Below are 13,844 nucleotides of genomic sequence, written 5' to 3' on the forward strand. Positions count from 1 at the left end.
GAATTATGGGAAGCAACTGCCTGTCTGCAAGAACAAGTGCTCTTAATTGCTGAGCCATCTCCAGCCCTCTCGCACATGTATTTTTTTCTACATAAGTCATTTAGATGGTGGAAGGGTAGAGAAAGAAGGTAAAAGAAGGGTAATGCGTGCCTAGAAAGTGGGGAAGGTTCTTAGCCTAAAACTCACACACATACATGAAAGAGTTAGCAGCATCAAAGTCTGAAGATGGATCCTGCCTAGACCTTCTGAAAAGGTCTCTATACTGGTCTACTAGAAGATGGATCCTGCCTGGACTTTCTAAAAGGTCTCTACACTGGTTTACCATCTGTCTACTGATTGGAATCTTCTTCCTTCACATCTTTTTGTAGATTCTCAATTCGCCCGGGATCCACTCTGCCCTGTGCAGGGAGGCTGAGCGTGCCGAGGTAAGACACGGAGAACTGCATCAGCCCAGGCTGGGCGTACCTTGGCTCTGCTGGGTGGAGCTGTCCTGAGCCTGCTCCTCACTCTGTCCTGAATTGTGTCACTGCAGCTCTGACTTCTCTGCACCTTGGTGTTTAGCTTCCTGAAAAGGAATAATAGTTATGATTAGTCATACATGAGTTTAGGAAAAGACGACAATCTTTTACCATTCTAAGCCACTCCCCACAAAAGGCAATTAAATTCCCTTAGGTAGCTGTAATAGAAACAGGTTAGTTTATCAACCAAATGCCAAAGAGAAAAAGATTTCCAAAGTCTTCCAGACACATGATTTTATCTTATGTATCATAATTTTACAATTATATTTTATTTATTTTCTGTATGTGGGTGTTTGCCGGCATGTATGTCTGTGCAGTACAGTAAACCTGGTGCCATGGAGGCCAGCAGAGGGCACTGGATGCCCTAGGGCTGAGTATATGCATGCTAGGATCAAACCTGTGTCCTCTGGAGGGCAGCCTGTGATCACAACCACTGAGCAACCCTTGTGCCCTCGTGTTATGACTTGCAAACCACACTCCACAGAACCTGTACTGAGCGCTGCAGGCCACTGTGTTAGCTAAATGAAGCAACACAATAGCCTTACATAGCTACATTTCTCAGTGCTTAGGTCGTTACAGTTGGGCATTTGATTCATTCTGAACGAACCTCTGCATGCGGGAAGAGAGGTCTAACTCCATCAGCTGTAGCTGTGCCAGGCAGAATCCACTGGAGAACCGCATGTATACAGCAGGCCGTCACCTATACCACACTACAACGAACGTTTTATTCTCTTTTGGGGTACATGTTGCGCCAAGCAATTATCACGACTCAGCACACAGAAGACAGTCAGGCTCTTTAGGCAATCAGAGCAGTGGGGCAGACAAGTAATACAGTATTACATGGGCACCATAACACAGGTGTGGCTTAACAGACAGTCATGGCATTAAAAGGGAATTATTAATAACAGAATAGGAAAACTTGACAGGCCTTTCTATAACATATTCATTTTGCTGGATGAATAAGTATTTGAAATAAATAAAAACAGACACAGAACTATGTAAATGACTCCAATAGAAAGTATTTCCTCAATTGCTACCCCTTAGCTCTTTAACAGAGCATCATATAAACTCCTTTGTAGACAAGATTTTCATGTCAGAGGAGGCGGGCAGGCAGGGATCACCCCCCAGAATTCTCTTGCATCTCTAGAGAAAGGCTGTCGACCACTCAGAATTCTCCTACTCCAGCACCTACGTGGTTTCTCCCATCCTGTGTCTCATGGCCTCATGGTGTTAGCGGGAGAAAATGATGGCTGTGTAACACATATTTGCACTTTAACAAGAAAATTCAGCACTTAATCAAAGTCTCACAATTTTGGAGCAAGAAACTGTCACTCTAAGAAGACAGATCCTTAGAAGCAAGCTGGATTGATACTTAGAAAAATATTAAAGTTCATTTACATTGCTAGAAGTCACACATATTACCAGTCACATAAGCCATCCCAAAATGCTTTGTAAATAATGATCACTTTGACCAGGGATTTAGAGCTGAAAGGTGGCATTATTATTGCAAATAAACGACTTTGGGTGAGGCAAACAGACACTGGGAGGAAAAGATTGTTTGACCAGTGCAAGAAAGAGCTTTGCAACGTTCAGTAGAGCAGCTCTCTGGAACACTGAGTTTGACGCCACTGGAAGTGGTGAGATGAAGCCACACCTAAGCCCTGAGCTCCAGAGGAGTTAACAATACAGCCTTGATACCAGGCTATGAACCCGCTTTGTCAGGGGAAATCGCCAAGCTGACAGCTTACTAGTCTACTTTCAGGTCCAAATTACAGACACACAAATGACAATTGTGGACAGCTGGGAAAACGACTTCACTTCTGTCCCTTCAACTCCAAATTGGTGATAGAAAAACCCTAGGGGCGAACTCACATTTGTGATGGAGCATACAGTGAAGACACCCACAGAAGTTCCCAACAGGGAAAATGTTGTCGATAAACTGCAGCGCCATTGAAATGTCTTTGTCAGTTAGTGAGGAAAGCATACTTCAAGTAGCAACTCTACACAAAGCACTTGACACCAGTTGATAATTCAAAGACACATCTAGTTCCTGAAGGTCACCGCATTAGAGACTGTCGAGGACGTAGTTACGGCACAGTTAGCCTCAGTCTGTCCTGAGAGCTGTCTGTCACACTCTTGCACACTGATTCCCAGCTGGGCCAGCACCATGTAGAGAGGCAGGTTTTCTTCCCAGTGAATGATCTTGCCACCCTTGTTGAGAATCAACTGCCCACAAATGTACAGGTACTTCTGGACTCTCACTCTGGATCTGCTCTCTAGCCGTCTCCTACTCAGGTATCACACTATTCTGATCACTACACCAACCTCTGTCCTTTCTCAGGGCAGCTTTGGATATGTGGGCTCTCCTGAAATCCCACCAGAGAACTTTAACATCTGTCTCTATTTCTGCAAGGGACTCCACTACAACTTCAGCATGTGTTATACTGAACTTTTAAAAACTAATGGAAACTAACTGACAAAGACATTTCAACTGCCATTGTAACAACATTAAGTCTGCTAATTCATGAACAAGGTGTCATTCCATTTATTTAGATTCTTCTAACATCAAACATTTAATACTAAATTTTCTGTAAATTTTTATGCTCCTGTGGTCAACTTTATTTCTAATTATTCTATTTTTTTTGATCCTAGTAATAGATCAAAATGGGATTGGTTTTTTTCACTGCACTTTTAAATTGTTCACTGCTAATATGTAGAAATGCAACGGATTTTGGTATAGAAAATAATTGAAGAGAAAACCGACTCCTTCAAGTTGCCCTCTAACCTCCACCGAAGCTCGTGCGCGTGCGCACACGCACACACACACACACACACACACAAATGCACATACATAATAGATGTAAAAGATAAATAAAACTCTTAATGAAAACTAGAGATGACATTAATTAAGTATAAGAGCATATAGCAACAATTATTTTTTAAATTACGTCATGTTGGTAAGCCAAGGTACCCAATCTGAACTCTGTTCAAAGCCCAACCTCCTCACAGCCCAGATAGCAAGGAAAATGCAGCTCAAGGTTGAGCTCTTACCAAGAGGAAAAACGCATCAACCATCAGTTTCCCCACATGAACCTCTAGAATCAGTTTCAGTTTAAATTCAGTGAAGAAACGGGGATGAGGAGTAAAGTAAAATATGGTTTTAGAATGAATGAATGAGTTAATTAAACTTTTCATGTATTTAATTTTTATTCTAATTTTGTTAATTAGCCTACTTAGGTTTAAATTAATTTTTCTAATTAATATATATCTATAAATGATCTTTAACTTACTATTCTAGTCATCTCGAAGAATCACAATCTCTTCAGATGACCACAGAACCCTCTTACTTTGTTTCTTTTATGAAAATTAGTTGATCTGTTTACAATATCCACAGGCAGAATCTATCCATGTGCTTCCTCAATGGCCGCCCCTCAGCAGGCACCACTCGCCTATTGCAGAAGCACAGTGTTTGTGTGTAAGAAACACAAGCTTACAAAGCAGGTAAGAAGGACAAAGGGCAGCATCGTTAGATGAAAATATAATTATAAAAAAGTCTAAGATTGCTACCTGGCAAGTCTCTTTAGGAAACAAATTTTCAGAGAAAGCCTGTTCATTTTTTGTTACTTAGTAGAAAAACTATATTTGAAATCTCCCCCAAAGTATAAACAATGCTAGTATCTTTGTGTAGTAAAATATAAACAACACAAATGTTATCATTTCAACCATTTTTAAATGTAGTTTGATGGTTGTACAACTATCATCAAGTTAATTTTTCCTTTGTCCACAACTATAGAGCAGCATTATAATCTGTAAATTGTTTGAAGTGAACGTTACAGTTTCTGAGCTACAAAGAAGGCACGCTCTAAAGGAGACTCGCTCAGCATTCCTGTAACCAAATTTTCCACTGAAGGTTCCCACTGTGTTGAAGATCATTCCTGAAAAGATAACCCCATTAATTACACTGGTTTTGGTTTTGGCCATTTATTTTGGTTTGGATTTGTTTGGCAGTGCTGGAGAGCAATCCTACCACCTCTTGCTAGGGGAGTACTCTTCCACTAAGCCACACCCCTAATTAAGGCATCATTTAAATAAAAATTATGTTTAAGGACATATTTATTCAGTGTTGCTATCACTCACATTAACAGTCAACAGCATGGAGGGGAAACAGTCAATGACTTTAAAGCTCTACAGTCATGGCAGTCCTTGAGCTTCCTGTCCATACACGAACACTTCGAAAGCCAGCCCTTTCCAGAGCAGCTAGGCCTTGCCACCACTGTGCTGGGCTGAGCACAAACTCTTGTAACCTGTGCCTTCCCCAGCACTTCTCCAACTCCCCTTTTGGCTAGTAACCAACACCTTCTTACCTAGCCTGCGATCCTAGAACTGGGGGAGGTTGGGAAGGGAGGATTGAGAGAGTGAGGATAGCCTGGGGGACAGAGCCAAGAAACAAAACCCAAAACAAAAGGAAAATGTCCTACTAGTGCCACAGCTGCTGCTACTGCTGAAGTGCCATATCCACCTTGGTCTCAGGTTTGGCAAAGAACCAGCCTCTCCCACCACAGACAGGAGGTAGGGTGTATCCCTCCATGGCTCCAAAAGCTGAAGGCTGGTCACCGAAAATGGCAAATCCATTACCTCTAAGACTGTCTCTACCATTACCAAATCCACTGAAGCCATCCCTGACACTTTACAGCTGTGACCATTAATAGGACAGTCATGTGTACATTGTCCTGGCCATCAAGGTTACATAAGGAAAGCTCCTCTTCTGGGTCCTCCACAGTAAGTTGTCATTTCAATCACTTCAAGTTTCCCGTGCTTTCCAAACAATCTCTTAAATCACATTTATGGTGGGGCTTAGTCATCAGGAAGTGGCATTATTTTTAAAGGATTAGGAGGTATGACCTTGTTGGGAGAAGTGGGGGTGAGCTTTGAGGTTTCAAAAACCACCACTAGGCCCAGTTTCTGTCTCTCTGTCTCTCTCTCTCTCTCTGTCTGTCTCTCTGTCTGTGTCTCTGTGTCTCTGTCTCTGTCTCTGTCTCTGTCTCTCTCTCTCTCTCTCTCTCTCTCTCTCTCTCTGCCTATGAATCAGATGTAGCTCTGCTCCAGCACTATGTCTGCTTACATGCCATCATGCTCCTCACCATGAAGACAATGGACTAAGCCTCTGAAGCTGTAAACAAGGCCCCAATTAAATGCTTCATTTTATAAGAATTGCCTTGGTCACGGTGTCTCTTCACAACAACAGAACATTAAGATAATGTTTCTCAAGTATGTTCTTTAACGCTCCTGATAAAAATCTCCCACACTGAAGTAGGTGCTTCATTTTGGAGAGTCTCCTGAGGTCACCCTCTGTACAGCCACTCTTTCATCTACCTTGTAGGTCTCACAGGTGTGTCTGCATACACCTCTCTAACAATGGGATAAGTGACCACCCCACAGCACTTGAAGAATTTAGCATTTGGCTATCTCATTACTCCATGTCCATGGATGTCCCTGTTGCCCACAGTGGCTCCCCAGACCTTCATGTAGCTACTTGGGCTTTACTGGAGACTCTGATTTAGACATGACAGCTATGGGAGACAGAGTCCAATGATGCTTCTTTGTGGGGTGGTCATGAGCATATATAATCCAATTAACTGTCTCAATAACTAACCTAACAATTGAACTTCACCTGACTCGAATATTTGTTAACATGAGCCCTGAGAACCAAGTCGTATTATGTTAACCTTAGTGCGAGCTAACAGACAAAGTCTAAAGCCAGTGTTTGCATATTAATTGGTCCACCATGGCAAGGATAGGCTAGGAGACAGAAAAGAAGATATGGCGGAGATGTTCTACAAGCACACTCCTCTGTGCTTGTGCAATTCTGTTCAAGACAGAATAATTTTTAAGGCTTTTGTGTAATGGCATATTAAGCTGCAGGCCCTCCCTCTTTCAGAAGAATGAATTTTACCAGTACAAAGGCAGAGCTGGAATCAGTCATAAGGAACTCACCCCCTAATCATAAACCCCAACTGGAGCAATGTTTCTTTGGTACAGGAATATTAATTTACTTTTCTAAGTTATTCACATAGTAATATTAATCACAGATGTCATAAGCATTAATTTTAGTATATACTTATTGTGATTTCTGGCTTTATTTGAAAAAATTATTTTGTTTTCTTCCGCTTTATAACCATTAAGATATAACTACAATCGGGTATACACAATCCACATATGAAATCAGGAAGTGACAATTATTCTGAATTTGTAGAGCATCTGATTTGAAGGACATCTGACTTCCGGCTCACACACAGAGTCTATCTTCATCACAGGCTTACCCAGAACCAGGTCCTAATTCTATTGACCAAGCTAACTGTCTAGCATAGTGGTTCTCATCCTTCCTAATGCTGTGGACCCTTTGACACAGTTCCGAATGTTGTGGTGATCCCCAACCATAAAATTATTTCATTACTACGTCATAACTGTAATTTTGCTATGGTTAGGAGTTGTAATATAAATATCTGATATGCAGGATATCTGATATGTGACCCCTGTGAAACCCCAAAGGGATCACAACTCACAAGTTGAGAAACATTGGTCTAGGACAAATTCTACCAGAGGAAACATCCAGGGAAGGGTTCTAGAGAAGTTACTCCAGAGAAGACTAGAGATCTGGTGACTTTTACACTTAGAAATCTTCAACGAAGGACACCAAACTGTTCCGGAAGAACACATACAAGGTTCCCAGAACAGGTGTTACATCAGGGACCTTCCAGCGCAGACCCCCTGACAAAGCTGTTAGACTTGGTGGTCTGCCGTGGCTACACACAGAGACCGGTGACATCTCCAGAGTCCATATGTGTCTAGAGGCAGCGAGAGAGACGGCTGCTCCACAGTGTGGGCGAGAACAAGGGAATGAGCACTGGCAGGAAGGATAAGTCAAACAAGACAACATGAGGTCAAGACTGGGCTCTACATCCCTATTAGAAATGGAGCACAGCCTGGAGGAGCCACGTCCACAGTGTCTGCTGAATAAACCAATGATTCTTCCTCCCCTCCGCTACCCCGCTCCCTTCCCTCCATTCCCTTCCCCTCTCTCCCCTCCCTCTTCCTTTCCTTCCCCTTTCCTCACCTTCCCTCCCTCCCTTATTCCTCCAGAGTCAAGCAACCATCCAACCACACTCTCTTTTCCTCTCCAGGACCTGCAAAGTCTGAAGGATCCAGAAATTCCTTGATCAGGTTTAAAAACTTCCTGAGAACTATGTTAGATCATAGGCAAGGAAAAGAAACCCAGCCCCACCCCCATCCCCAAAGAGTTCAAACTCCAGAGGAAAAGCTACGTATACTGTCCAACTGAAGAGGCTTCATCTTTCCCTGTAGGAGAAAGGGCCACACTGTGCAGCTTAGCAAAACCCTACCCAGATGCCAGAAATGGGCAACTGGACTTCCCTGTAAAAATTCAGGAAAAGGGCTGAAAAGAGTGAGTTTGACCTCAGAAGCCACTTGCAAGGCTAGGAAGGTGGAAACGCGTGGGTCTCAGGCTCACCTGACATACTTCAGGCCAATCAGGGGCCCTGTCTCAAAGAACAAAGTGGATGGTACACACACAGACACACAGACACACAGACACACAGACTCGCAGACACACATGTACACACACACACTTCCCCCACACTCAGGTGAGCCCCTTCTCAGTATTCCACATTTGAAAATTCACTTCCCACTTCTTTTCACCCCTTCTACATCATCCAAAAATCCTTCATCACCACAAATGAAAGAGCTCAGACTGAGCCATCAGTCTTACCCTGCCAGGAAAGCTAAGGAATAAGAGCTGTTCTTGGAAACAAAGGCTGAGCGATGGGTCTGCATCATCTGGCCCCGAGAAGGTTCTTCATTCTCTGAATCCGAGAGACGTGCAGGACACTGGCAAGGAGACAAGGGAGACAGAACTGTCCATTGAGCTTCCAGTTTGGTTCCAATTTTTTTTCTAAAAATACTAATTGTAAATGTGTCTTTACATGAAAATATCCAAAATCGAATTAACCCATTATCAAACTGCATATGGTATTTTCTTCCAACTTTGGGAGAGAGACAGCAGACTCAACACAAGGTAAATAATGGCAATCAGTATGCATTTTGGTCTCTTTTCATAACTAGTTTGGTAGCAAGTAAATATGAGACAATTCAGACTGCACGTCTATCAGTGTCACTGGTGTGACTGCACTTCTCTGTGCAGACTGTGCTACTGCACAGATCCCGCACGCTGACAAAGCCCTGAATAAGCTAACAGACGGTATTAAGGAAAAGCTTATACTATGCACCAAATTCCTCTGACTTGATGGAAACTAAGCTGCACTGTTCCAAGTATCTACCCTCTTCTCCAGGCTTCCATGCCTAACACCTAGGAACTTTAGGTGAGACATTTGACCTCTCACCTTTCACCTTGGATATAAATAAAGGTACTATGTGTCCCTAGAGTGGTACAGAGCATGGGTAAATGAAATGCTTACAGTGGCACTTGACAAAAACACCAGCCCTACCAGGGCTAGGCTGCTGGAGGGCAGGGCATTCCTACAACACAGGAAGGAGCTCCTATACCACATCTTCTCAAGGAAAACTGGGCGATCAACGCTAAAACATCCTCAAAGCACACTGCCTTTCACCTGGTCTTCTACTTGGAGTATTTATAACAGTGGCATTTAAGACAATAGGGTATCTACAGGAAATTAAAACAGTCAAAGAAATTGCACTGGGAAGAAATAAAAAAAGATACAAACTTTTTATTTACAAGTAAAGACAATTTATAATTAAGTAAAAATGGAAGCATTATAAAGCATTATGTATGCAAGGCAACACTCTGGATGAAAGGGACATGTAGCACAAGTGTGTAATGAGTCAGTCTGTCTGTCTGTTTCTGTCTCTGTCTCTCTGTCTCTCTGTCTCTCCGTATCTCTCTCTCTCTCTCTCTCTCTCTCTCTCGTGTGTGTGTGTGTGTGTGTGTGTGTGTGTGTGTGTGTGTGTGTGTGTGTTTGTGTACACTGCACTTAAAAAATAGATCTGATCAGGATAATCGCCAAAATGTCTGTAGTGGTTATTTCTAGGTCACAGGATAATCAAATATTCACCTCCGATTTACAATCCTTAATATAACTGTTGGCTATACAATTCTGTTTTCCAACAATTCACATCATTTTTGGTGTAATGGTACCATAATAAAACAACAAATTAAACATTATGACCATTTTATTTCTATTATAAAAAATAACATACCATAATCTCTCTTTCTAGAATTCTTTCTGAGTTTAATAATTTCATGAGCATGCATCAAAAACTTGTGATGGGCAAGCAGAGATTATGAGGTTTATAATTGGGTCAGACATAAAAGTTCCATAAAAGTCACAGACTATTGAGGGGGACCCAGGAGAGGAGAATGGGAGAAGTGAGGAGTCTCTGATAGTCTGAAGGTGACAGCTTTTAAACTGACACGGAGGCAGATAGACAGACAGACAGACAGCAAGCTTCCCACCAGCAAGCTGCTGAAAAATGTCTGTTGTAAAAAAGCAGAGGGCCTATGTTGGCAGCAGATGCTTCTGCCCAAGAGCTATGGAGCATCCTTGAGGACAGAAAGACTAGCTAGAATCATGTGCAAGGAAGGACCTGGGTCCTCGGGGAAGAGTTCTCATCAAGTTCTCAAGGAAGTGGAGAGCCGCTGAGGTTTGGTGGCAGGAAAGTGTAATGACAGTCTCATGACACAACCTTAATGCAATGGCTTTCTGTCCACTGAGACCATTTCAGGCCCCAATTTTAATATAATGAAATCATTTGCTCAAGACTGAACACTTGCTTTTCCCTAGTACTGGGTCTTTGCACACGCTGGTCAATGGCTCCTCTCCTCCACTCTCCTGACCTTTTCTTTTCTTGAGTCCCACTGTATTGCCCAAACTAGCCTTGAATTCACTCTGAGGTCCAATGAGACTGTGAAGTTGCAGTCTTCTGACTTCAATCTCTTCTAGTTGAGAACACAAGTCTTTATCAGTCTAAAAACTATTTTTTGTTTCTTTTTAAGGCAGGATTTCTCTGTGTAGCCCTGGCTGTCCAGGAACCCATTCTGTAGACCAGGCAGTCCTCCAACTCACAGAGATCCACCTGCCTCTGCCTCCTTAGTGCTGGCATTAAAGGTGTATGCCACCATACCTAGCCTGTCTAAAAATTATCAGTCATTTAAAAGTCCTCAAAACCGTAAAAGGAAATAGGGAGGGTAGAAAAGGGCAGGGTCACAAAAACCCAGACAGGTTAGATTTGACTCACTATGCTCTGCATTGACAATGCTGTGAGCTTGGCTCCTGCCAGAAAGCGAGTCTGAGAATCTGCACATTCTGACTCCCTCAGCAGGTAAACTGCACTGATGTAACTGCTTTCTATTTCAAAGTTAGCAGTGCCAGACAAAACAATCACAATGACTGCCGGCCTTGGCATGGAAGCAGTAATTTCTAATACAGTCCCTGGAGGGAATGGCTTCTCCCACAATCAACCCCTGGAGGCGTCTAGACAGTTTGCCTGAGCACATTACAGCTGGGGAGAGGCAAAGCTCTCTCAAAGACCATACAGCCCAGAGCTGGGGCTGCAGTCCAACCATCCTATGTGCTGTTGCCGCCTAAGCTAATGTGTATCCCTCCTAGGAGCAGTTTTTTGCCTTTAAAGGTTCCGGGGTGCATAGCACGGAGAGCACACAGCATTTTGTGCTTGTTAAATGGGATCTTTTATAGGACTGAAAATTTATAAAATTGAAGTGCCTTTGTTTTATTTTTATAAGATTTATTTATTTATTTTATGTATACGAGTACACTGTAGCTGTCTTGGGACACACCAGAAGAGGGCATTGGATCTCATTACAGATGGTTGTGAGTGACTTTGTGGTTGCTGGGAATTGAACTCAGGACCTCTGGAAGAGCAGTCAGTGCTCTTAGCTGAGCCATCTCTCCAGCCTATTTTTATTTTTTGGAGGAAGAGACTCACTATATACACAGCCCAAGCAGGCCTAGAACTCACTACAGAGTCTAGGTTAGCTCAGCCTCCTAAGTGCTGATATTACAGATGTGTGCCACCATGCTGTTTCCAAATGGCTACTTTTGATAATGATGACTAATACTATAACCAGACTCATACGTCACTTGCATATGGCAGTCAACAAATACACTGACCCGAGACAGCTTTAAACTTTTCTGGTTTTGCAGCATAGGAAGCATGTCTTTTATATAAACTAAGTCAAAAGGATGGACAGGGAGAATCCTGGCCTGCTGTAGTTAGCCGCAATGATGGTTCTGCAGAGATTTTTGGTTTGGTTTGGTTTTTGTTTTTCTTTTTTTTAACCTTTCTTCTATCTATCTATCTATCTATCTATCTATCTATCTATCTATCTATCTATCTATCTATAAATATATATGTATATGTTTAGAACATAAAAATATATTTATATGTTGTAAACATATATGTGTTATTTATTTTTATTGTATGAATATTTGGCCTGCATGTTCACCACATGTGTGCCTAGTCCCCATGGAGGTCACAAAAGGGCATCAGATCCCCTGGAACTGGAGGCTGTAAAGCCCCCTTGTGGTACTGGGAGTCAATCCAGGTCTTCTGCAAAGCAGCCGTGTCTCCAGCCCCTCCTCCTGCTCTCTTATGCTGCCTAGCTTCATAAATGTTAAGGTTTCATTCATTTTAACCCATTGAAAAAATAATTTGAAATATTAACAAAGCTACATAAAAATGCTTAAAATACACAACTCAAAATATATATAGCAAGCATTAGATGTCCAAATTTTGATTAGTATTAAACTGTTATTTTCCATTTGGATATAGTTACATTTTTAAAAAGTCTTTTCTTGGTCCAGAGAGATGAGTCTGTGAGTGAAGGTACCTGACCATCTGAGTTCAGTCCCCAGGACCCACAGAGGGAAAGACAAGTCAACTCTCATAGTTTGGCTTTTGACTGCCACATGTGTGTCAGCGTATACACGTGCTCACACACATTCGAAGACATAATAAAATGTAAGTGATGAATAATGTTCAAGCATGATGTGGCCGATCATACGCCTAATTAGCTAAGTTTAGACTGTTCATCTACTATGGGGGACATACTTATACCCCAGCATGGCTCTGCTTAAGGGACTGGATAAAGTAAAATACACGCTTTTTAAAAAATCCAATAGAGGATGTTAAGGTGTAGTATACACTTTAACATCAAAACCCAGCACACATACAAATTCCATCACACACAGCACAGCATCCCACTGTTCTTACACGTCTCCGTGGCCGGCCGCGCAGGGCTCTCTGAAGCAGACGCCCGCCCAGATGTGACCCACTGACCTGCTCCAGACCGGTTTTCAGCACCGCTGGCTCCTCTCTCTTTTTCTGTTCATCAGCTTTCCTCTTCCCCACTTCGGAATCCTCCTGCAGTATCTTGTGCACCTGATCTTCACAAGTTTTTTCTTCTTGTAACTTCTCTCCTCTCAGCTGAAAAATATAAACCACACAGAGAGTGTGGAGTTTTAGGAAACTTTAGACTTAAACATATCTTTACTCTATAAGCCAGATCAAGTGGCAGTCTCCAGGGTGACTCTCCGACTAGACACAGCCGCCCTGATGGATAAGTAAATCTGCCCCAGCTCAGTGGCTCTCAACTTTCTCAATGTTGCGTGACTCTTTAATACAGTTCCTCATATTGTGGTGACCCCCAACCATAAAGTTATTCCAATGCTACTTTATAACTGTAATTTTGTTGCTGTTATGAATTGTAAATTATCTGATATGCAGGATATCTGATGTGTGACCCTGTGAAAGTCATTCAACCCCCAAAATATGTAGGGATCCACAGGTTGAGAACCACTGTTCTAGGCAAACATTTACTTCACAGAACAGGATAGAATTGCTCTGTATTCTTAAGCAACACAAAACCATAAAATCTAGGTATATAGCTAGATTTATTCACATAGGAAAAAAATAAAATTTAAACCTAAAAATTCTTACCACTGAAATTACATATATTGTATTGGGCCAGGAGCAGAAGCAGCCACAAAGCCTGTGAGGGCCGGCCCGGTCTATTAGCAATCACACTGACTTCTCCCAGCCCAGCATCCTGCACCCTGCACTTCATGTTCAAATCCTGTGGCCAACAAAGAAATCTGAGGCATAGAAATAAGCATCTCACTTCGGAAAGGAGGGGTTTCATTACACAACTAGCAGAGGACTTTTAGTAAAAACCTGGATGATTATAGTCAAGTGATTAATTACTTATGTAGCTCACAATAGGGGCCTCTGTATCCTACTCTGGAGAAATCACGA

General features: G+C 42.3%; 1 protein-coding gene across 3 annotated transcripts in view; it reads right to left on the minus strand.

Annotated features, from left to right (window-relative positions):
* Rnf169 (ring finger protein 169) overlaps window positions 1-13,844 on the minus strand; it is a 61,573-nt gene that overhangs the window by 6,357 nt on the left and 41,372 nt on the right. For all 3 annotated transcript variants that reach the window (XM_001061888.8, XM_017590193.3, XM_006229823.5), the window contains 3 exons: window positions 12,870-13,016; window positions 8,305-8,423; window positions 466-565 (listed from right to left, as the gene is read on the minus strand). In XM_001061888.8, the coding sequence (XP_001061888.3) occupies window positions 466-565; window positions 8,305-8,423; window positions 12,870-13,016 (366 nt within the window). The remainder of the gene's footprint in view (window positions 1-465; window positions 566-8,304; window positions 8,424-12,869; window positions 13,017-13,844) is intronic.

Source organism: Rattus norvegicus, chromosome 1 (genome assembly GCF_036323735.1).
Source record: "Rattus norvegicus strain BN/NHsdMcwi chromosome 1, GRCr8, whole genome shotgun sequence".
NCBI classification, from domain to species: domain Eukaryota; kingdom Metazoa; phylum Chordata; class Mammalia; order Rodentia; family Muridae; genus Rattus; species Rattus norvegicus.